This window comes from Salarias fasciatus, chromosome 13, assembly GCF_902148845.1.
Source record: "Salarias fasciatus chromosome 13, fSalaFa1.1, whole genome shotgun sequence".
In the NCBI taxonomy this organism is placed as follows: Eukaryota; Metazoa; Chordata; class Actinopteri; order Blenniiformes; family Blenniidae; genus Salarias; species Salarias fasciatus.
This window is the reverse complement of record NC_043757.1, coordinates 4,409,713-4,432,804: the sequence shown is the minus strand read 5'-3', so window position 1 is coordinate 4,432,804 and position 23,092 is coordinate 4,409,713. Positions and strand designations below refer to the sequence as shown.

The following is a 23,092-nucleotide window of genomic DNA, read 5'->3' as shown; positions in this document are numbered from 1 at the left end:
CCTCTCTCCGCCTCACTCCTGATGATGTAACTGGTCCATTAGCGAACACTCCACTTTACTAATCAATTTATAACCCCCTCCCTCCCTCCATCCCTCCCTCCATCGACCTCTGGATAACTCCCGCTCTGCCTCGCTCGCCTTCCACCCCGTCACGTCTCGCTCATATATAAGCTGAAACACACACATACACACAAACGCCAGTCCTAGTGATGTGATGGTTGAAATTCAGGAGGACTGTGGAGGAAAGAGAAAATAAAAGTAGTCCTACTTTAACCTTTAAATAAAGAATAACCCAATCAGCCACGTCGATATCGGTTCATCGCGGTGAATAAAGGTGGGGGTGAACGTCACGCAGCGGCTGAGCAGTTTGCTCTAAAAGTTGATGTATTAGAAGTGAAGTTACTGTTCGGAACCGGAAGGCCAAGGGGTGGGGTGTGCACCGTGTTTTTAAAGAGAACGATTGAAAATGCGTAGTTTAATGGAGCAGTTCTGTTGTCATCCAGTGACATCTAGTGGTGAGAGGCGGTATGTACCGCTAATCTACTTATTAAAATATGACCGGCCAAACAACAAAAAAATTAAATAAAATTTGGACTTATAGTCCTGGAAACACGGTACTTCCACACGAATGCCAAGTGAAAACTCTGAAACGAAGCGTTTTCACTCAAAACCGAGATTTCAGTCGACTGCTTTACCGGCGTTAACCTGAACCTGAACATTTTCTCAGATTTAATGCATACAGAACTGAAATAATCCTGCAAATCTCATCAAAATCAACCTCTCACCTTCAACACACAATAACTCCCTCGACTTCCCATCAACCGATCAGTGAGGAAGCTCGGCGTCGTCTGACGTCTCTTCCCATCCTCACTTTAAATCGGACGTCCGATCATGTTTCCTTCACCTGTGATCCATCTCCACCATTAAATCTACACTTCACTTCATCCACTTCACACCTGGAGAAAAAAATATCTCCACTTTTGTAACCCTCTCCTTACCTGTGTAGAAAAATGCATTAATAAATCTCAAAGCTGAAGCAACACTGGAGGAAAATCCACAAAATTAATAAAAGTCTTTGATCCATAAATATTGCCAAACTTTGGGTATGTTCAGCTTGGCTGAATAAATGCTTCTGGCTGAGGATACAAGCACACCTAAAGTGGAAGAGTGATTGTAATTGAAAAGAAAAAAGGTCTTCCAGCATGTTCAGATACATTAAACATGCACTTACAGGAAGAGGATGCCTCATTTTAGTGGTCCGACATGCCTTTTTAAGCGCCGTTGCTCATTTACTCCCCACAGGCCGAGTTATCGTACACGGCGCCGATAAATCTCAACTCCAGAGCGCGGTTACAAAAGAGAGCAACAGTAAATCTGCAGCCTCACTCCGACCGCAACCCAACAGTGAAATTAGGTTCTTTTTCTTTTTGAAGGGATTCGTGCACATGATTGAACTTCTAGATCAGAGTGAAAGGAACCAGTTTTGTTCCAAGTGTTCGGTTTTGACTCAAACTGAGTTTACAAATTTATAGACAAAAACCTTCCTTTAAGTTGTTTTTTTTTTTTTTATGTTATACTACTAATTTTAACTGTGCACCACTGTAGATTTTAAACATTGCTCAAGTTATAAGCATCACGGTTAGAAAGCTGCTTTCGGGGTCTTTCCTTGCATGGAAACCTTCTCATCATGGCGTTACAAACTGTCAGCTACCGACGCTGGAAGTAAATCCTCTGACGTTAAGACCAAGAACACGTAAACAGAAGTAACAAATGCCGAGTTATTGAAGACTTAGTGATTTTGTTTAGGTGGAAAAGATAAATGTGAGTGGGTCAGAAGAGTGTTTGTTCCTTACCTTCACTGGAAGATCCAGACAAGTCGATGACGACGTACACTTTGCCCTCCGGCTCCAAATCGATCTGCAGGAGAACCAAGGGACAAAAAGACACCAAAAAATGAGTGGAAAAAAAAGGAGATGAAAATGGCATTTAATGTTAAAATGCAAAAACAGCAACCTACATTGTAAAAATATGTGACAAAGCTATATTTCTTGGCAGCACCTTTATTTTTGTTGATGAAAAACCGGTGTAGTGGCCGGGATAGCTGTCATTTTCATTCATTGTGAAGATGTTCAAAGCAACACTTACTCAGTTACAGCTGTTAGATTAGTGGCTTTAATATATGGGAAATGTGACACTTCCACAACACAAAAAGACACTCGAAGCGCACTTTTAAAAGAAAAAAAAAACAACTCAGGAAACTTCTAAACTTGATGAATAAGATGCTGAATTTAACGGCTCTGTTCGTCCGTCTCCTGTTGCACACCGAGTGTTTAATATGAAAGAAAGGAGGTCGGCATCACGTTTCAGATTAGCAGACCGTAAATAAAAAGTCACATTGTCTGGGCGAATCTGAGGAAACAAGGCTGCAGAACTTGCTAACAATATTTTAACAAAACTGATCACAATCAAGAGGAAAAAGGTTTTATGCTGCAGCTTTTCAACATGTACATGTATACCGATTTCTGGAAACTGAATCACTGTGAAAAGATGCAAAAATGACTCGTCGGATTGAGAACTCTATTTCCACATGAGTATATGTCATCATCCACTCACAACAGAAAATGCACCAGTTAAAACTGCTCTTTCATGGATTTTTATTTTTACCAAAATGACAAAGCAGCCTAGATTTATCTTTAACGATCAACTTTTTAACTCATCAATAGTCTCAAACTGAAAATGCTGCGAGGATGACAAACTGCTGAAAATGAATCATTCATTCATGACGTAACTCAACTATATACTGCGAATTAAAAATTACATGAACGAGTAGGAGGAAGATGCTCTATAATCTGGCTGTTAGCGGTGCTAACTCGCCACTCGGGCCAGTTTGACTTCATTCACCCAGACGGGCAGTAATCCAGCCTCCTCCGACAAGAGAACAGCTCATCAGAACAAGAACCGCACAAGATTCACTTCCACTTAACTTTATTAAAGGCCTGTAAAGTCTAAAAACAACTCGGAGCCCAAACTGAGGGTTTTGTTTCGTGGGGAGAGAAATTAGTCGAGCCGCCGTCATGTTTCCAGCCTGTGGGAAAGCGAAAGATGCTGACACATCCTGTTTGGCCCAAAGTCTCGCAGCTTCACTTGCAACACTCATGCAAGCAGTGATGTGGTAATATTTTAGTCAGAGAGGGAAACAAATACACAATGTAGTGTGTGTGTGTGTGTCACACATATCCTGTGGAGCACACACACACACGAGATGAGATGTTTTAGGAAGTGAGGAAGTGTGTGTGTGTGTGCGTGTGTGTGTGTGTGTATGAGAGAGAGAGAGGGAGAGAGTGGGCATCTGTTGATGGGTTCACAGAGTTTCTACCAACATCTTGAACCACCCACAAAGTCTGTAATCCCCCCCCATGCACACACACACACACACACACACACACACACACACACACGTTCACACTCTAACACACACTCAGGAGTCCTGGCTGAGTAATGTATACAGTGTGAGATGGAGAGCAGAGGGAGCGGTATGAAAGTGGAGATTCACTTTTAATGAAAGGTTTTTGATTTCCAGAGATGATTTCTCCTCCGTCTTCTCTGGATTAATGGGTCTGGAAGCTCCAGCGAGACGAACATCTCCAGGCTTAACAAGATAACGCTCCTCATCCATCTGCAATTTCTCCTGGGGAGCGGAAGGAAGGAAGGAAGGAAGGAAGCGGTGGAGGCAGATGGACAGATGAGCGAGGCCGAAAATCACGCTGGATCTGACGAGGATGAGGAGGAGGAGGAGGACGAGGAGCCGGCGGGACGGATGGCGTTATTACAGCAACGCCTCCGACAACGCGCCTGTTTCTGGGAGTTTCCAGCGTCGGTCTGAGGAATTAAAGGCATTGTGTTTGAGTCAGACGTGGAGAGAGGAGGCTGTCTCCGCACTGACAGCTGCTTTGTTTCCACACTGAAATCTGTTTATCAGAGCTGCAGTAAATGAGCGGACATTAGAGGAAAACCCGGCCCGAAAATTAGAAACTGGCCCAAGAAGATGGGGAAAATATTTTAACGACGTCAGGCCTCGTCTACACGGCTGTGTTTTCCACATTCAACTCAATATAAAAACATAAGGCAAAAACAATGACAACAATAAAAACAGGAGCGGAGTCTGAAACCGGGTTACAAGTCAGAAATTGTGTTTTAAGGTTAGTTTTTAGGGGGTTTCTGATGCAGCGGCAGCGGCAGAAAAGGCTCCGTCCCCTCTGAGCCTCAGTTCAGAGTTCGGTACCTGCAGCTGACCTGAGACGGACTCAGGAAGTAGAGAAGTTCCACTTTCGGTTGTCGTGTAAACTGACGACATAAAACACAACTAAAGTTTTCCGTTTTCATCCGGAGGCAGTTCTGTAAAATGGGGCTTCATATATCCCTGTATATTCTCTCACATAAAGACGTTTTCAGGCAATCATGTTCCAGGAAAATGTTATTGTTAAGGTACATTTAAAGTTAGGTTCTGCACTCCTGTTGTTGTTCTTAAATGTTCACTTCTGCTCTGTTTCCAGATACGATGTATAGTTGAAATATGATGATTTGCTTCAATTGATTAGTCTTTTACAATATGTATTTCATCAATATTGGTATTACAGCAATAAACGTGCAATATATTGCAGAACCTTAGTGACAACATGACAATTTTTTTTTTAGCTTTCTGAAGGCAGCATGATGTCTTTGTCTTATGACTGAAACATGAATTAAATGAACAGGTAAATAAATATTAAATATGTATAAACTTATATGTTGGACAGTTGGTTCAACCTCTTGATTACATGACAGATTCCGGATGGAGAATCCAAAGATCTGTGCTAAAACGAGTCAAAACAAAGTGAATAAGCCGTGTTTCCTCCGATAAACCCAGAGGTAGCGAGAGCGCCGGCGTCACGGCGCGGGGAGGGAAAGACGACCTCCGACACCACAAACACACGCCGCCTCACTTCCTCTGAGGTCACAGCCTCCATTCACCGACGCTCACACTCACAGGTGCACATGGCACTAAATATAGAGCAGAGGAGGAAGGAAAAGGCCTCTCGGCGTGTACGCTCCTGAGTGACGAGTGTGTGTGTGTGTGTGAGTGTGTGTGTGTGTGTGTGTGCGCAGAGCTGGCTCAAAAGTTCCTCCCAAGAAAAGTCTGCTGGAGAGAGTCGAAGGAAGAAGCGACTGCGACGTTACGACAGGACTCGAGGTCTCAGGCCTCGTTTACACGCAGACTTTTGTGCTTTTCTTTGTTTCAGACAAGTTTCCATTTACAATATTTAGAAAATGATGTACGTTTACACAGAAATGGCAAAAACGCTGAAAACAGCTGCAAAAGCATGTGTGTGTGTGCACTACACGCACACACACACACACACACACACTTTAGGCGCATTAGGGGAGAGAAGGCAAGATGGAGGAAAACCTGCTCAATTGAGTTAAAGCCTGCAATTTCATTTGCGTGTGTGTGTGTGTGTGTGTGTGTGTGTGTGTGTGTGTGTGTGTGTGTGTGTGTGTGTAAACACACTGCTGCTGACGGTTTATCTCAAGAATACACACAATGTTCTTCGGATGTTCTCCACAAGCGATAATGATGAATATCAATGTAAAGATTGACGTGAAATCACTAATCCATCAAAAGTTCATATCACTTCATTCTGCTGTGCTGACTTAACAGTTATTATTCAATATTTCGGGGAGGTGTCTTCATATTGAGCTCAGTTTATTATGCTCATATCATCGGCAAACATACTTTTAACATTTCGTATTTGACTTTTTGTAAATGTATTCCATGTTTCTTCATGTTGACGATCACGCGGAGCGGGACTTAATCCAGTCAGTTCATCAGACGATTGACTTTAACTCCATAATCTGCAGAAAGGTAGCATGTGCTGAACACACGAGCAACTGTTTAATCTGCGGTGGGATTAAAGACAACAGGCGAAGAGGAGGAGGAGAGGAAACAAATCACAACGGGGCCGAGAGAGACAGAGAGACAGAGAGAGAGAGAGCGAGAACAGTGAGTACATTGTTTTATCTGCTCTCAGTGACACGGAGCACACAGCCACTGTGAAGTGACACACTGCAGACTACACACACACATACACACACACACACTCGTACACTCTAATATGGTCAGTATTGATGCCTCGGCTACAAAATGAAAAAAAAAAAATACATTTAAAATTAAATAGAAGACATGGGAGCCGTTTAATAAAAAAGTTTCCTTTAGGTAGCTTCAGAGTCGTCGTCCTGCAGACAGACACCAGAAACGAAGCCAAACTTTCACGTTTCCACCTGGAAACGCCGTCATGTGAACAGAGTCTGAATGTAACGTGGATTTATAGGAAAGAGTGTCTGAACCTCAAAACAACCTGCGACACGAAACCCTCCACAGCGTCCCGCAGCACAACACTCAATGGTTCCTTTTCCATATGGGCTACAACACACACACACACACACACACACACACCCCCGCCTCTCAGTCTGCGACCACTCAGGCCTGCCGTCGTATTTCGCCACGACCGTCGGCGCCTAATTTGTCGCTGATGAATAAGTGATGCTGCAGCTTTGAGAACACGCTGGCTACCATTACACACACACACACTCCCTCACACACAAAGCAGCGAGCTTTTATACACTTTAAAACCCTTCCCACTAAAATGTCCTGCGTTTACGGATCAGTCACTTCAAAGTCAAACCGAACATAGGAGAATCTAACTATTTTTCCCTCCTGTTAGCCTCGAGCTTCAGACCTCGGAAGTCTTGGAATAAATGATTCCTTTTCTAAAGTGACAGATTCTGAGCTGCTCTGGAAGCAGCAGCCGCAGTGAAACTGTGACAGGAGGCCTGAATGATTAAAGAGGGAAACTTTCATTCTATTGAAAATCACAGGGATTATGAGGACGGGGGACGATCCTGTTTTCTCCAGCAACTAAACTGGTGAAACTGCATTTAAAAAATCATCTATTTCATTCTAATAAATAAAAAGCAAAAGTAAGAGCGCCAGTGATTTAGTCAGTACAGCTGGTAAAAAGTATGGTTGGAAAAATATTTTATGCATCCATCAATTATTATAATTTATTGCAACCAGAAAAACGTTCAATATGTACACAAACAATGGAGAACCGACACTAGTTTTGGCTCAGAATGCTCTCAAAGTATCACAAATCGGATTAAATGGAACATTAAGTCACAATATCAGCTAAAACTGTCGGAGATTGATGAAAGTTTTCACCACAAGCAGAGTTTCAGAGTTACATTCTTCTGTTATGAAACACCAAGTCAACAAATGACCCAAAATGGGTGGAAAGTTGGAACAATAAAAGATAAAAAAATGAAAGATAATGTTTCGGTATAACCAGATATTTTGGAATATTTCCACTGAATTCAGTTCATCAGTGTGGATTCTTATTCACACGGCAAAACGGGGCCCAGTTGGAAAGTTTATGAAGTGAGTTCAAAGGTGCATCTGCAGAAAATTCAGCTGTTGTGGTTTCTAACAGACGGAGGGCGAGACTGTTGACTGCAAAACAAGAAGAAAGTGAGAAACATGTGCGTTAACCTCTAACTGACTCCCGGCAGTTCAGCCGATCACGATGGAGGAGGAGGAGGAGGAAGAGGAAACGCAGAGGAGCTACTGTGAAGCAAAAACACTGAAATGCTCAAAAAAATAATCAGATATTGATCGGTGATTCTTTATTTTATTTCACCAAACATTTGAGGTAGATCTGAACAGGATGGACCATTTTCACTTGCTTTGTTGGCAAAATTCAAAGAGAAAAATATGTAGAAGAAGCAAGAAATAATTCAGAAATTGATCGTTTATTTCCACTGCTTTTAGGTATGGCTGCGCAATATATCACAATACTCACAAAAAAGACTTCATTAAATTACATGTTTCAATGCGTTGTGCCTTCATGCACCATATCCAATAATTACAACTGTGTTTAAATTCAATTATTTCAGCAAGAAGTGAGGAGCACAAAGCTCAGGAAAAATGGCAACAAATGATTTTGGTACAAAAAGGAGAGAAGCCACATTTTGTTTGGAACTCTGAAAGCACACATTAAACTCACATCCTGAAGCCTTCCGTTATTTATTGTGATTCTCATCATGATTGCTATACTCTCCAATATTATTGCGTGTTAACGTGAATCTGCACCTCTTACTGAAAGTTCTGCGTTGGTACAAAACTTCCTGCCAGAAGAAAATGTTGCAGTCTGGCTTTGTTTTAATCTACTTGTCCAGAGTCACAGAGCGAAAGTGTGAACAGAAGAGACGACAGCAAGAGGCAGGAAAACAGATCACACACATAACTGAGCTCTGCAACTAACACACACACACACACCCGCATCCACATATTCACACTTCTTTTCTCGCTCTTTATGGACGCACGGCCTCACACATGCATGCACAAACTATATGTTGGACTTTCTCCAGCTTTCCTGCACGGATTGCTATGAAATATTCGCACACACACACACACACACACACACACACGCAGGCACACATACAGACACACAGTAGATCATATTGTGTGTGTGTCCCCCCCCCCACCCGCCAGCACTAACTCAAAACATACCTGAAGCATTAGTCGGCTATTAGCTCCTCTTAAAGATTTATCCTGGAGCCGCTTGGCCTTTCTAAACAGCAGCAGGCTGCAGAGCAGAGGAGCTCCAGAGCAGTGTGTGTGTGTGTGTGTGTGTGTGTGTGTGTGTGTGTGTGTGTGTGTGTGTGTGTGTGTGTGTGTGACAAACAAACTCATGGCTGGATTTACAAGTTGACAAAACTAATTACTGGATGTGTCTGGGCCTGTTCTGGAGGAAAAAAAACAGCTTTAGGGAAAAAAAAAAAAAAAAAGAGTTTTGAGCTTGTGGAGGATCAACATGAAGCTGCTTCTGATGCCCAGATTGAAATATGTTCAGGTTATTTGGACAGATGTTTAACATTTGGGACCCGGACTGACGCTGCTGTACATTTTGTGGGGTTTCAGCTGACTCTGGGTAAAAAGCAGGTTGCACCCTGGACAAACTAGAAACACACACTGTGGACTGAAGCAGGAAGCTGGAGCGTCCTAGGATCTACAGCTATATCGAGAAAAACGGTGAAAACTCCAAACCTTCACTGGAACATGCATATCCACACAGACTCAAGCGTCTGGATGTTAAACTGACAGCGGCCGCAGCCAGCGGCGCTAGCTAGCCTCTATCCAGCCTTGCTATGCTAGCTTCACCTGATTTCAGCTTTTTTTTCCTCCCACCCTATTTAAAAAGATAACGCAGCTCATGTTCAACATTTCCAAGTAAAAATGGAAAATGTTTGTTGTTTTTTTTGTTCATTTGTTTACACGACAGTGTTCAGCGGCACTGATAAATAAACTGTTAGATAAATGCGCAAAAGGAGAGGCTTTTCAAAAACGCTCAGAATTCACTGAAAACTGAAATATTTATCTCCGGAAAACGTGAGTTCACGAGTCGGTTGTCTTCCCAGTACTGGCACACTGCGCCTGCCAGTGGACCAATCAGGAAGTGCAGCAGCTTTGATTCACACCGAACGAAGGAGTGTGTGCGACCGTGTCCACAGGTTCAAGGAGTTTTTAGCTTCAAATTAAATCAGCAAAGTCACATGTCACCAACCGAGGGGAGCCGTGTCTTTAACCAAATCACGCTGAATCGCATTCCCCACACACACACACACACACACACACACACACACACACACACAGACACACACACACACACCGAGTTGTCCCAAAGCCTTCGGAGCATCACATGAGCTTTAGTCAAGCTGGAGTCATGTGGAAGCCTGCATCTTTAAAGAAATCTACAGCCACTCACACAAACACACAAATATTAAGCTTCAAAGGACTGAGGAGGAAGAATTATCTCCACATTTCATTCACACATTAAGTCACACAGATCCACAACACACCTCCGGTGATGTTAAGAAAAGGTGTTTTTTTTTGGCGTCAGGTTCACCTACGAGGGTGTACCCAAAAAAAACCGGAATTTGATTATAACTTTTTATTTATGACATTTAAAAATAAAACACCACCGTCGCCTTCAAAATAATCCCCATCTGCATTCATGCAGCGCTCCAGCCGTGTCTCCCGCTTCACCAATGCGTCGTCAGACCCGCGCGTAAAAGTGCCATTTTTTGCCGGCTGCGATTTTTCTGTCACCTCCTCCACATCTGCAAACCGCTGTCCCTTCAGCTCTTTCTTCAGCTTGGGGAACAAGAAAAAGTCACTCGAGGCTCCATCTGGCGAATAAGGCGGATGGGAGAGGAGATTCATCTTATTCTTCACCAGAAACTGCGTGAGGCGCAGCGCCGTGTCCGCTGGCGCTCTGTCGTGGTGGATCAACCGGGCTCCACTCCGCCACTCCGCGGGTCGCTTCCTCCTCACGGAGCCGTCTGAGGACTTCCATGTAGTAGTCCTGGTTTACAGTCTGACCTGGAGGGACAAACTTGCTGTGGACGATACCCTGGACAGCGGAAAAGCGGCTCAGCATTGTTTTCACGGCTGAGCGCACCTGACGCGCGGACATCTGGCCCTTTTTAAACCACCCGAACCACTTATGGACCTGATTCTTCGCCAGAGCATCATCCTTGTAGGCTTGCTGCAACAAGGTGAGTGTTTCTGCTGCTGTTTTTTCCCAGCAGAAAGCAGAATTTAATGTTTACGCGCTGCTCTGGCTTCCCAGTCACTGTCGCCATTTTGGAAAAAATCGCAGACCACCTCTGCACTCTGTTGCTATAAATAGCTCCTGACAGGCGTCAGTGTCACTCTCGGAGCTCAAATTTCTCACAGATGTGCATGAGGCTTACCTGCAGCACATCTGACGGCCAGAAGTCGGAACTCATTATTATTATTGTTTTCTGACCAAATTCCGGTTTTTTTTGGGTACCCCCTCGTACATTTCCTTCCTAAGATGCTTTATCTTGATGTTCCACGTGGATTTAATTCTTATAATGTCATTTATTTGTTCTTCACCCTTAACATGCTCGATATTCAATTTGAAGCACTGGGTGAATGGAGTTCTTTGTTGAAAATGCAATAATTAAAGACAATTGACTGATTGGAACATTTAATAATTCAAAATTTTTTTTAAACTTTGTTTCCGGCTTGTTAAACTTCTTCTTGGTTCAGTTTCGACACAACTGCAGAGAGAATATATTTCATTGGGCAGTTCCTCAAGGAAAATAGAGACTTTTTTCTAACTTTAACATTTTGGCTGCAGGTGATGTACTGCTGAATTCACATCGATTGCTGGGAGGAAGATGCTCGAAAATCTGATTGCTCAAGTTTTTTTTTTCTTTTTTTTAAGAGTTATGAACTAATGGCAACAAGAAGAAACATCAACAAAGAGCTGAGAGAAGCACCAACAGCGGCGGCAGAGTGATGCTTCTGTTACTCATCTTTCCAAGTGAGCAGGCAGACGTGAGTTCAGGATTACATTCCAAGAAAAAGCTTAATGTGGAAAAAGAAACAGAGCCTCTCTTTCCTCTCTTTCCAACCGCCTGGTGTAATGCTGTTATTGGGTATTTTAGCAGGGCAGAGAGACCGCGGCTCTACGCTACTGACAAACTCACAGTAACTACAACCGAATTACTGTCGTTTTTCTGTGAAATCACGTCAAACAGGAGTTTAGAGAGATAGTAACTTCGCTCTTCGCTGAAAACATCCACCTGAGAACACAGTGAAGCTAAACGCAGAGCTCAGACCCCTCTGGGAATATTTCACCACATGCAGGATTGAATTAATTCTATAAAAACAGAAAATCCTTCACCTAAATCCACAGATTTAAACACAATTTGAAACAGAACCCTGATAAAGTGGAGGGATATCCACGAAAGAAAGAGCGCCTGTGAGGATCATGTGCGTGACGAAGGAACGGCGGAGGACCGCGAGAGGCTTTGTGCCGTTTGAGGCGAGCGGCGCTGACAGGAGCAGCAGGAGGAGCGGAGGAAGCGAGGAAGCTTTCGCCACCTGGAAAGCCATCCTTCTCTTCCTTCTCTGGGAAGTAAACTTGGACAGTGAAAACAGGAAGTAGGGCCTACCGTGTGACTCAAACACACTGCCACTATTTTTAGAACTGCGCGCACACACAAACACACACACACACACATAAACACAGCTCGGGCCGGCCCCCGCTTCCTTGGGCCCGGACGACAGGACGCCCCTCTACTACGGCCCGCAGGGAAACGGGGTCAAGCAGGGAGCACGTCGGAGCGCTTCCTCTATTTTCTGTCTGTAAGAGAGTTTACAGATGCTCAGGAAGCCAAAAGAAGCTGCAGTGGAAATCTCCCAGTCCCTCGGAGCGGGAATCCGTCCGATCCAGATCCCAGACGCAAATACGGTCTCCACTGCTTCAAGAGGCATCTTACCGGAAAGCCGACGCGATTAAAGAAATTGAAATTCTCCAAGTTCAAGAGATATTTTTGTGCTGAATTTATCCTCAAATCTGTGATGCTCAAGAAAAAGTTGCGTTTTATGCCGTCTCCATGGAGACGCTGTGCTTCCTAAAAGTTCCACCTCAGGAGCAGTTGTCAAAAAATTGTTTCAGGGTACTCTGAGAACCATTTTGGTATAAACTGACCCCCAAAATGCAACAAAAGTTTCCTGCTTTTACTCTAAAAAGTCAAGTAAATGAGGCCTAAACTGATCCTGTGTTATTCTGTGCATCTTCAGTGTGATTCTCAGTGTGTCCCGTTAGCAGATGGACTTCTGCGGACAATGTCACATTTAGCCTTTTTAGAAAAGTGGCAACTTTTATTGGGTCAGGCGGAAAAAGTCAAGCAGCACAAAATATTTTCATCCGACTAATGTGGTAAAATATCCGACTTATGTGTAAAAATATCAATCCAATGATTTGCTGGAATCCCCGATTCATCTCTGGTGCTGCATGAGCAGCAAAAAGTGAAAAAAGAAAAAAAACTGGCAGCTTGTCATTGTTCCTCACTTTTCCACAACAACTCCATAAATCCAGGGAAAAGCTGCACAAACAAGAGTTTCTACAGTAATTTCATCGGGAGCTATTAAGGGGTTAACCGTTTAACCCAGAGCGCCGCGGCAGACAATGTTCTGTTTAAGTGCTTTGGGCAAAACACCGACGCTCCGGCGGTTCAGAACGGGCGCTAAAACGCAGCGCTTGTGCCTTTTGACCTTTCTGCTGCATAAACGTCTCTGAACGAGAACAAAAGCTCCGTCGCCGCGGCGGAGAGCTGGGAATTCCTCGGATGGCTGGACGGCGCTCCACGCCGCGGCGGTGCCCGCCCCACAGTGACGTAAAAACTCAGCGGCGTGTCAACTGCTCTGTGTCTCCGCGGACTTTTCCCTCCAAGCGTCGGCCGCTGTCGGCTCCTACCGCAGACGACCGCACGGCGACGGCGTCTGGGAGAGAGAGAGAGAGAGGGGTGGCACCCAAACCGCTCATCCTCAGAAAAACATGCATCAAGACACCCAATCCTGGAGTCAAACCGCGTATATCTGACTGTGAGGTTAAAGTACAAACCACTACACCACTCTGTCACCACAATTAATGCACGCTCCTGTAAAGAGAAAACTACTCGGGCTTGTTCAGCAGGAAGAATCGTTGGATTTGTCTTTGGAGTTGGTTTATCCAGGCGAAGGCGGTTCTGTCACTCCCCAGCCCTCCCACTGCACTCATCACCAGAACCAAACACTCGCCAGGCAGACTGAACTGGACAGTCACGCTGCGAGTCAGCAAACCGCTTCCTGAGTGCAACATTTTGGACAGAAACAGGGAAAAGATTTTTTAAAAAAAGTGCAAAAGTTGGACATGTGATCAAGTTTGAGCAAGTTAATCAACAATAACAATGGCGGACGAGGGAATGATGGAAAACTGACTCTTCCCATGAGCATGGTGTCACCGTCTGCATGTGTAACTTCACCGAATCGCACACGGAAATCGATACGGCTCTCATCACACGGTTCCTCGTGTAATCAGGGTCTCGGGGGGTCTGGGTTCGGCTCTGGCTCCCCTCACATGGTCTCAAAGCACGCTGTGGTCGACGGGGCAATCTGGGCTTCTTCCTTCACACACGCTGAGACTAAAAAAACCAAGAGGGATGGATTTAAGTTTTGCAAGCTGAACGCAACCTTCCCGGTCTGAAGATCCAACAAGACTCACCCCCAAACCAAACAAGGCGGCGTTCCCAGGACGGGTGAGATAAAGATCTTTACTGAAACACACAGTCCAGAAGCAGGTGAGCTCGCCAACTCGCTCCAGTCGTTCAGTACGAAACGACATGAATGAAACCTGAATTTCGAGGCTCCGACGGGGGACGTTTGCTCCACACCCGGAGTCTGTTGAGTGGAACGCTCAATAAGGCCAAATGTGAGTGAGCACTGTCATCCTGCATCAGCGACACAGCAGACGGCCACTCAGCTCAAAATCAATGGTTTTACAAAACGCCGCTCTCACCGCGGTCCTGCCGAACGAGGGAGAGGAAGGCGAGCGCTTTAAAAAACAATTACATGAAGTATCATCACCTGAAGCGTTCACTGACCACCGACACCCATGATGAGGAACGCTGTGGCCGTTTTAATTTGCTCTTGAAATGACAGAAACCACCACTCGACCGCAGCACTTCCACAGTATTCCTGTTGTCAGGTTAATGTGGGACGACTCTGGTTAAAGGTTTCCATCCCGCATGCTTCATTTCGCTCCATTTCATCTGACATTTAGTCCTGATTTACACATATTAGAATGGGTCCAACCTGTTTGGCGAATAAAGCAGTGAAACAGGTCGAACAGGTGAACAGAACACGGCAGAATGTGATCCAACATTGCAATAAATCAGGTTTTCTTTTGTGTTTTTTTTTTTCCCTACAAGCAGCGTTTCAACGTTTTGCCTTCCAACTTACATCAAATTAAATCCATTTATTAGTTGTTTGCACAGGTTTTATGAATAAAGCAGTTATTTTTTAATGTTTAGAATTGTGTCATTTTAAATTCGTGTGAAATGAATGCGCCTGTCCAGGGCGTTTCCTGCCCTCTCCTGTCGTGAGCTGCGATTGGCTCCCGCAATCAGACGAATCATAACTTATTGATTTCTCAAATCTTTAACAATTTTTGCAATGCACGTATCGATATCACAATATGCAACATATTGTGCAGCAGTGAAACGTTCTTGGATTTTATGCATTTTTCCAGCATGATGGAGATTATGAAGGTGAGAATCTGCCCCCAACAAGACACCACTGTAGATGACGTTTCCATCTGTATTACTTTCCCCTCACTTTCCTGATTTCACACACTTTTTGACCTCAGACAGATTTTCCTGGCATTCCTGGAGCTCCTCCTGAAATCAGAAAGTAAGGAGACTTGGGATAAAATCTCGTGTGTGTGTGTGTGTGTGTGTGTGTGTGTGTGTGTGTGTGTGTGTGTGTGTGTGTGTGTGTGTGTGTGTGTGTGTGTGCGCACAGAAAAAGCTGGGACAGAGGATGAACAAGTGCTACAGTAACCAATCTGGCTTGAAAATTGCAACATCAGCACATATTTCAGTTCGCCCAAAACTCTTAAACCAAGTTCAGACAAGTACAAGCTCATGACATTAGAAAAACAAAACAAACAAAAAACCTGAGCAGACACTCGACGTCACGTTTCTCCTGAAAAACCGCACAAAGCCACCAGCCGACTGACACACACACGAGCAGGAATCCCAGAAACATGCAGATCGGTATGCGACGGGCTGAACAGTGTTGCGTAATGGATGGAACTGAGGGGGGGAAAAAAAAAAAAAGGAAGGATGGATATTTGAAGTGCGGGCCGCTGCCCTGGGAGAGCTCGTCGTTGGAGAGAGAGAGAAAGACGTGGTGTGTGTGGCGGTTCCTGCAGACCAGGCGGCGGGTGACAGAGGGTGAGAGAGGGGAGGCGCAGAGACAAAGAGGGCGTTCAAGGGAGCCGTCTGCTTCTGAATGGCAACGCGAGGGCGGGGGGGGGGGTGATCTGACAGTCACAACTTTTCATACTGTAGCATCCATTAACCAATCATCTTTACCCACTGTAATCCCTTTAGTGGAAAGAAAAACCCTGAAAAAGCTGCAGGGGGAACACGCAACGTTTTGAAGTGAAAGCACAAAACTTCTGTTGCGTTTTGGGGAGGGGGGAGGGGGGGGGGGGGGGGGGGGCAGCATTTTTCTCCTTAATGTTTAAAACCCCAAGACAATATTAAATGGAGACTATTGATCAATTAGAGCTTGTTTCATGTGTAAAAAATTAATTATATTGACAAAATAAGCTAAGTCATGACGGCAGTCACAGAATCTATATATAAAATAAAGATGTGCCTTTTTCTTTAAAGTCAGTATAATCTTAAAGGTGCTGTAGGCAGGATTCAGCATCTCCGCCATCTTGCTTAGGGTTACCTAAGAAAGATGGCGATTTGACCCATCTAAGATGACCATTTGAAACCCAGCACAGCCAATCCTGTCCCGTTTTCTCTGACATCACGCCCTTACGCAAGTTAAGCCCCTCCCACAAGAACGTGCGACGAACGCCCCTCGACCAATCACGGTTAGAGCCTCAGGGGCTCTTCTGATTGGTCAAAGATACCTGGAGCTGTCGAGATTGCTTTTCAGCTCAGAACAGAGACAGATGGAAACGCTGCGCCCTCGCGGTAGTGCAATTATGCTACACTCCTAAAAGATTATCAATGGATACTCTAACATTTAATCCAAAGAAAACACAGAAAAATTAGCATTGACTAGCAAAATCCTGCCTACAGCACTTTTAATATTAAAGTGAGAGACAGCAGCTGTGCAGCTCTTCAACTGATGAAGTAAAAAGGCCAAAGATCCTTATCAACATGTGTGACATGTGACTTCATTTAAAAGAAAACTTCCTCCATTATTTCCCCCACAGCTTCAGTTTTCAGATCATTCAGATCATCCACACTCGAGAACTGGAGCTGATCCCGGAGGGAAGCGCCGCATCGACTGTACTGTGCGACAGAAAGAAAGCGAGAGCTGCTCCAAAACCAAGTGCTGACTAACAGTAAGGCCTCTCCCCCGCGGGGGGAAGCCGCCTGTTCCTGGAAGTCTTGTTTTCGCTGCGGCGGACAGGTGGCACGGCTCTCCTGAAAAATATTGTGTATACTGAAGCGGAGCCGTGTGATTCTCCGTCATGTGCCGCTGACTTTCCGCTGCGGAGCGTCTGCTCTGAAAACAGACGCCGCTCGCCTCCGACTCTGCCGTAACAGCACGGATCAGACGAAGGCTGTTCTTTTCGTGTGGGAACTCACCAGACGAGAATGTCCAACCTAATTGGAACCCAAAAATAACAAATAAATCAGGCCTTGAAATCAGAGGAGCCGTTTTAATTCCATCAGGGTCATTTATTTCAGGTCTTCCAATTAATTTCTCGGCTTGATTTCTTTTCTGTGATGGATTCTCAACATTTAAATGGAGATTTATTGTTTTCTACAAAAACGAAAGCGACAATTTCAAATGATTTACCTTTGAAAAAATTCAGTTACAAACCAAGGAGGACAGATTCAGGGACGTTTCCAAGCGAATTACGCAAAGGGAGGAAAATTCTGCTGGAGAACAAGGACGAATGGTGAATTATTGTCCTCTTTCCTTTTTCGTTGATCTTTTTCTCCACACACAATTAGCCTGACGTCTCTCATTTCAGTGTCCACATATCTTTTCCTTGTTTAGGAAAGTCATTAAATAATCATATTTCAATACTGGAAACTTAAAGGAAAATGCAAAAACACTGCGTTTCTACTCAAAACGTGGTGCAAACAGTGGCGAGGAGTCACGGAAAAGCCTTGAATACACGCTACTGGACAGTGAGGACATGCAAACTCCTGTGAATCTGCCACTTATAACGCCACCCTGTTGAGACTGCAGGAGCACCATGAAATATGGAACTGTGGCTTCAGTCCGAGATTCAAACTGACAGAATCCAGCGCACCGTCTCCTGGGTGCACTTCTTACCCAGCGTTGTACAAAACACATGGCCGCCTGCTGCTAATCAACTCTGAGATTACTGATTACTTCAAACTGGTATTGATTCCAGCCTTTAACTTCAGTGGCGCTCTCTCAGTGCAGATGAAGCTTTTTTTTTTTTTTTTTATGTTTCTGAACCCATTAGCTGTGGTTCCCTTCCCATTAATTACACTAGCACTTTCAATAATATCACCATGTGGGATGACTTTGAGGCTTCAGAGACAACCGGAAGACTTTAGTCTCGGCTCTGTTCGATGGATGGAAGCGAATTCCTCGGCCAGCTTTCCACAGCCGCTTACGTTAGGAAATTACACAAGCGGTTGTGTTCCCACAAGATGATATCTAGTTTCTCTTTGTGTGAAATGACATAATACGACATGCGGCTCCAGTCCAGACTTGCTTCGGCCTGTGGGAGTGTCTCCAAACGTGCAACACTCCGAGGACGAGCCTCTCATTCAGGATGGATGAAAACGGATTAGATTCTGACAACCGACTCTGATTAGAGTCTTTAGAAAATGTGTGTGTGGTGGCTTTATTACACAAACAGCAGTACCAAGTCGTGGCCCAAAATGCTAACCAAATGCTTCCAAAACACTGCAGTATAAACGCAAAACGTTTCTGAAGCAAAAACTCAAAAAATGATCCGTTTTCAGTAGAGACATTGGAAATCTACTCACTGCTTACTGACATAGCACTGTACCTGGGCACCAAATAACAGAAACAATGAGCCAAACAGAAATAAACCGGTAGATTTCAAACCAACACGCAGCAGCTGAGCATCGATGGCCGCCGCAGGCTCCACTCTAATCTCCTTCCAAAACCTTCAAACAAGAATTCAACTTCACTGTCGGGGCATCGCATCCTCTCATCCTGCAGCTTTGATTCCGATCCGACTCTGATGCACTTTCGCTCCTCGGTCCCGTTTCATCGTCCTCCCCGCTTTCATCTTCCCCTCCGCGCCGCCACTAATGGACCCGAAAGGCCTCATCAATAATACAATCAAACACCCGTCTGCCTTCGCGGTCGCAGACAACAATGAGCGGCTTCTTCATGCTGCCTTGAGTCGGCGTGCATCATGCATGAGGCCGAGCCACGCCCGCTCCGCCGTGGGTCAGCCGACAGGAGGACGACAAAAGGTAACAGGATCCACAGAGTCAGTCACTTCATCCGCAAGAAACCCTGTGAAAATGTAATCCTTCCTGCAGTTAATATGAATTAATACAGCAGCTGTTGACTGATTGTTCATTGATTGCACTTTTCTCTCTGATGGAACCATCATTTAGTGTTTTGCAATATGCATATTGTGCATGTTGGTGCTGGAGCGTGTTTCGGTTGATGTGTGCGGAGATCAGCCCTCAGTTAACGCCTCTCAGCTGCAGTTCTTGCTGTGATGTGAGCAGGTGCTGAAGCTCCATCTGATAGCAGCTCCTGCAGCAGCAGAGGCAGATCTCGCTCTCTCCTGGTCCTCTGCGGCCTTACATGCATGATCGCACGCCTCAGTGTCTGCTGGATGTGTAAACAGGCAACATGCACGCCACACTGAACAGTCATCGATTCCCATATTAAACAATTCTGCTTTCTTTCACATGGAATGTCTCTAAAATCATGTTGAGTCAGAGCGACGCTAAAAACTAATCAGGGTGTCTAAATAACTGCTTAGAAAGTCTTCGATCGATTCAAATTACTGCAGCAGAGATCACATCACTCCGAGATTAATTCCTCTTTATTGACTTCCTGGTAAATGTAAATCTGGTTCAGGTCACTGGAGCATTTTCTAGCGAAGCTGCTGTAGGTTTACAATGTGAGGACATCTTTATTGCTCTGTATTTTCAGTACAGCCAGATCGCAGCAGGATACACACTCTTTATGATCCTCAAGTGCTAAACTAAAGTAGAAAATCAATCTAAAGAGTTAAAGGTTGTTCAGTTCCAACTCCTCAGCTAACATAATGACATGAACCAATATCCTGAAGGGCAATGGAAAAAAATCCCAACAGTCATTTGATTAATTGTCATTTTCTTTACAAACAGGCAGATACAAAGGAGGCCTCTGTTTTATAGTGTAATCTCATGACCCTGCTTTGTGGTACATATATTTAAAGCTCATAGTGATCAGTTGGAAGAAAAAAACCCATTTATAAATACTTTTTTTTTTTTTTTGTCTAATCCAGGACAGGATAGAATATGGACCGGCAAGAATGGTTTTCTATCATATTTAGACTTTGAGAACTGTAACCTCAACATCACTGTTCCCATTGAGGCTCCGACAAAGTGCAAACACCAAAACATGGCGAGGTTTATAATCACACTTATGAGCCTGCTTTTCTTCCCTGAGTCCATCCATTCATTCATTCATTCATTCATTCATTCATCTACATCTCCATCCACGGTCTTTCCACCAGAAAAACAACAGATCCAAGTGATTGGTTGAACAGGGAAAACCTCATTGTTTATAAGAGGCCCTCATTGAATCTCGGCTTAAATTGAACTATAAGTCTTCAGAAGGAGCTGCCATCCCAGAAAAGACAACTCATTATGGAAGCATATTAACAACAAGCAGCAGACAGATGGACCTCTCTCCAGACAAAGCCGCCACATTACACGTCTTGTTTCTGCTTAAATGTTCTCATTTCTCGGATGCCAGCAGGACGACGACAATGTAATTTGGCATCAAGGATATTCAACTGATCCAAGATAAGTGAATAAGCAGCATGTCCTGGAGCGTTCGCTGGTTTCTGGCACGAGGAACACCCAAAGCATTTTATCTTCAAAAACAACTTGCACAGATTTGCTGTGCCAGCCTGATTTCTTGTCTATAACTTGTATAATTAATAAAGCATTTATGTAAATCTACAGACTCTCTCACTCAGTAACATCTTTTTTCATTTAGCTGAAAGTAGTGAAATCAGACATTGCATTAAATATTAGTAATCTGTCTCTGTTATAGAGGATCTAAACTAACCCTGATCCAATTAAAGCTCAAGCGTTACCTGTACCGATTCAAATATTATGCAATCACCTCATAATCAAGCTGTGTTTTTAGTCTCCCTATTTTCAAAACATGACATTTAACAGTTTCACGCAACTAAAATATGAGTACAGGGAGTCATTAGTGTGATGAGGGTCCAGCTCATAATGTGAAATGTGTTGACGAGGTTTGGATATTTTTCAGTGTGGTCTGACGATACAGAACTGGTTTGGATTCATTTTGGAGCCGACTCTCTGTTGTACCTATAAACAGCAAATCTGGCTGGTGCTGCTGCTTCGGGACGGTGCTGACAACAGAACACAGAACAGAATATTCAAGTCTTCTGTGAGCGCGACGTTCACAGTGTGTGTGGAGGGTCTGCGCTCGGGGTCCTGGAGGATTTGAGTCAGGCTCCTCAGTGGGTTTTCTGATGACAGCTAATTAGACTGAAGTGTGCTGAAGCTGGTCAACGTCCAACACATGATCTCTACAATCAGGTGTCAAAACCAGCCCAGCAAACTGGGAGCAAATGGTGAAAATTTTAAAGAAAACATTTATTTTTTTGTGTTGTGACATTTCTAACAGTGATGCTTCTATGAAATGTAGCAAACTATCAAACTCGCCTCAAAGGGTGAGCCTAGAATGCAACTGCTCGAAGTAAAGTTTTTTCATTTCACTGTAGTTTGCACTTGGATTTATTTTAATGTTCATTTGGTTTTATGAAAATAGACATTTTCATCATGTATTCTCTGCACCACAACAAAGAAACACTTTAAAGTTCAAATTTGAATTATTATTGTAACACTATTTAGCAGTTTGGCGAACATGAAGTGTGCTGCATACTGCTTCAGATTCTGTTTACAGAGGAAGGATCTGCTGGAAACTTCACCTTATCTGTGCTTGTTGACTTGAATTCACCATTTGGAGTTATTGTGATGGAGCTCTGAGCCTTTAAAAGTGGGTGATGGGATGGAGCTGGACGAGTTACCAAACACATCACGCATTACAGCCAATAACTCTGAAATTGGGGATGAGATTTTTAAAGAGAAGGTTGCAGGTATGGGCAGGTTTTCAGTCATTTCTGTGCATTTTCCTAAAAACTCTGAGCTGTTGGTTGTGAGCACTGATCAGCCCCACATGAGGGTCTTGATCTCCCTCAAATCAGCCCCCCCCCCAGGGGGTTTAACCCTTTAATTTCTGCCCTCGGGGGGTCTTACCCATTCCTCGTAGTGCTTGCTGCCGTTGTGCAGGATGTCCTCGAACTGGATGATGCAGTTGGCCACGAAGTCGTCGTATCCGATGGGCGCGTCGTGGAAGACGGACAGCTCGATCCTGCGTCCGTCGTGCACCTCGGTGGTGAACTCGTCGTTCCACGCGGGGCTGTTGGTCTTCTGCTTGGTGGACGTCTGGCCCACGCGCGAGTCGTCCACGTTGAGCGCGATGTACGTGTCCAGGAGGAAGGTCTGCGTCTTGGGTCCGACGGCGTGGCGCAGGGACCAGGCGGTGGGCTTCAGGTCCAGAGCCTCGCAGATCTTGATCTTCAGCTGCCCGTTGAAGACCACCATGACGGCGAGGCGGTTCCGGAGACGATCCGGTCCAGAGTCGGAAGAGCCGCGGGGTCTGATCAACCGGTGGCGGACGTGTTTATCCCCCAAAAAAACACTTGCGTAAAAACAAATCCTAGTGATCACTAAGTGAGAAAGAAACCGCTTTCAACAAGGCCCCAGATGTGAGTCGCCCTGTCATGGTTTTTCTTTTTCTTTTTTTCTGCATTAAAGAACTCCGGCGGGCTTCCCTGGACGCGCTCGGCCGTGTTGCATTGCGCTGAGTGCGGGGAGGGAGGCTCCAGATGCCCGCTGCCGCTGCCGCTGCTGCCGGCGGCCGCACGTCGCGACGCGGCTGGAAGCACCGCAGCAGGGGCGGGGACCGGACCGGACCGGACCGGACCGGAGAGGAAGGGGAGGGGGTGCACGGGCTCCTGTTGCTCGGTTTGCACCGGGGCCTGGTCTCATCCACAGCTGCCGGAGCTGGAAGTTCCCCTGGACATACCTCCGCTCCTCCGCTCCGCCGCTGCTGCTGCAGGAAATGCGCAAAACACGTCAGATTATCGGAGCCTGGTGT

General features: G+C 44.9%; 1 protein-coding gene across 1 annotated transcript in view; it reads right to left on the bottom strand.

Annotated features, from left to right (window-relative positions):
• The window catches only part of LOC115399569 (protein kinase C epsilon type-like), a 55,425-nt gene extending 32,889 nt beyond the window's left edge, over positions 1 to 22,536 (bottom strand). The window contains exons 1-2 of the mRNA XM_030107008.1: positions 22,189 to 22,536; positions 1,854 to 1,917 (exon numbers count right to left, since the gene is read on the bottom strand). Of these exons, the coding sequence (XP_029962868.1) occupies positions 1,854 to 1,917; positions 22,189 to 22,536 (412 nt within the window). The remainder of the gene's footprint in view (positions 1 to 1,853; positions 1,918 to 22,188) is intronic.
• Between the last annotated feature and the right edge of the window lie 556 nt (positions 22,537 to 23,092).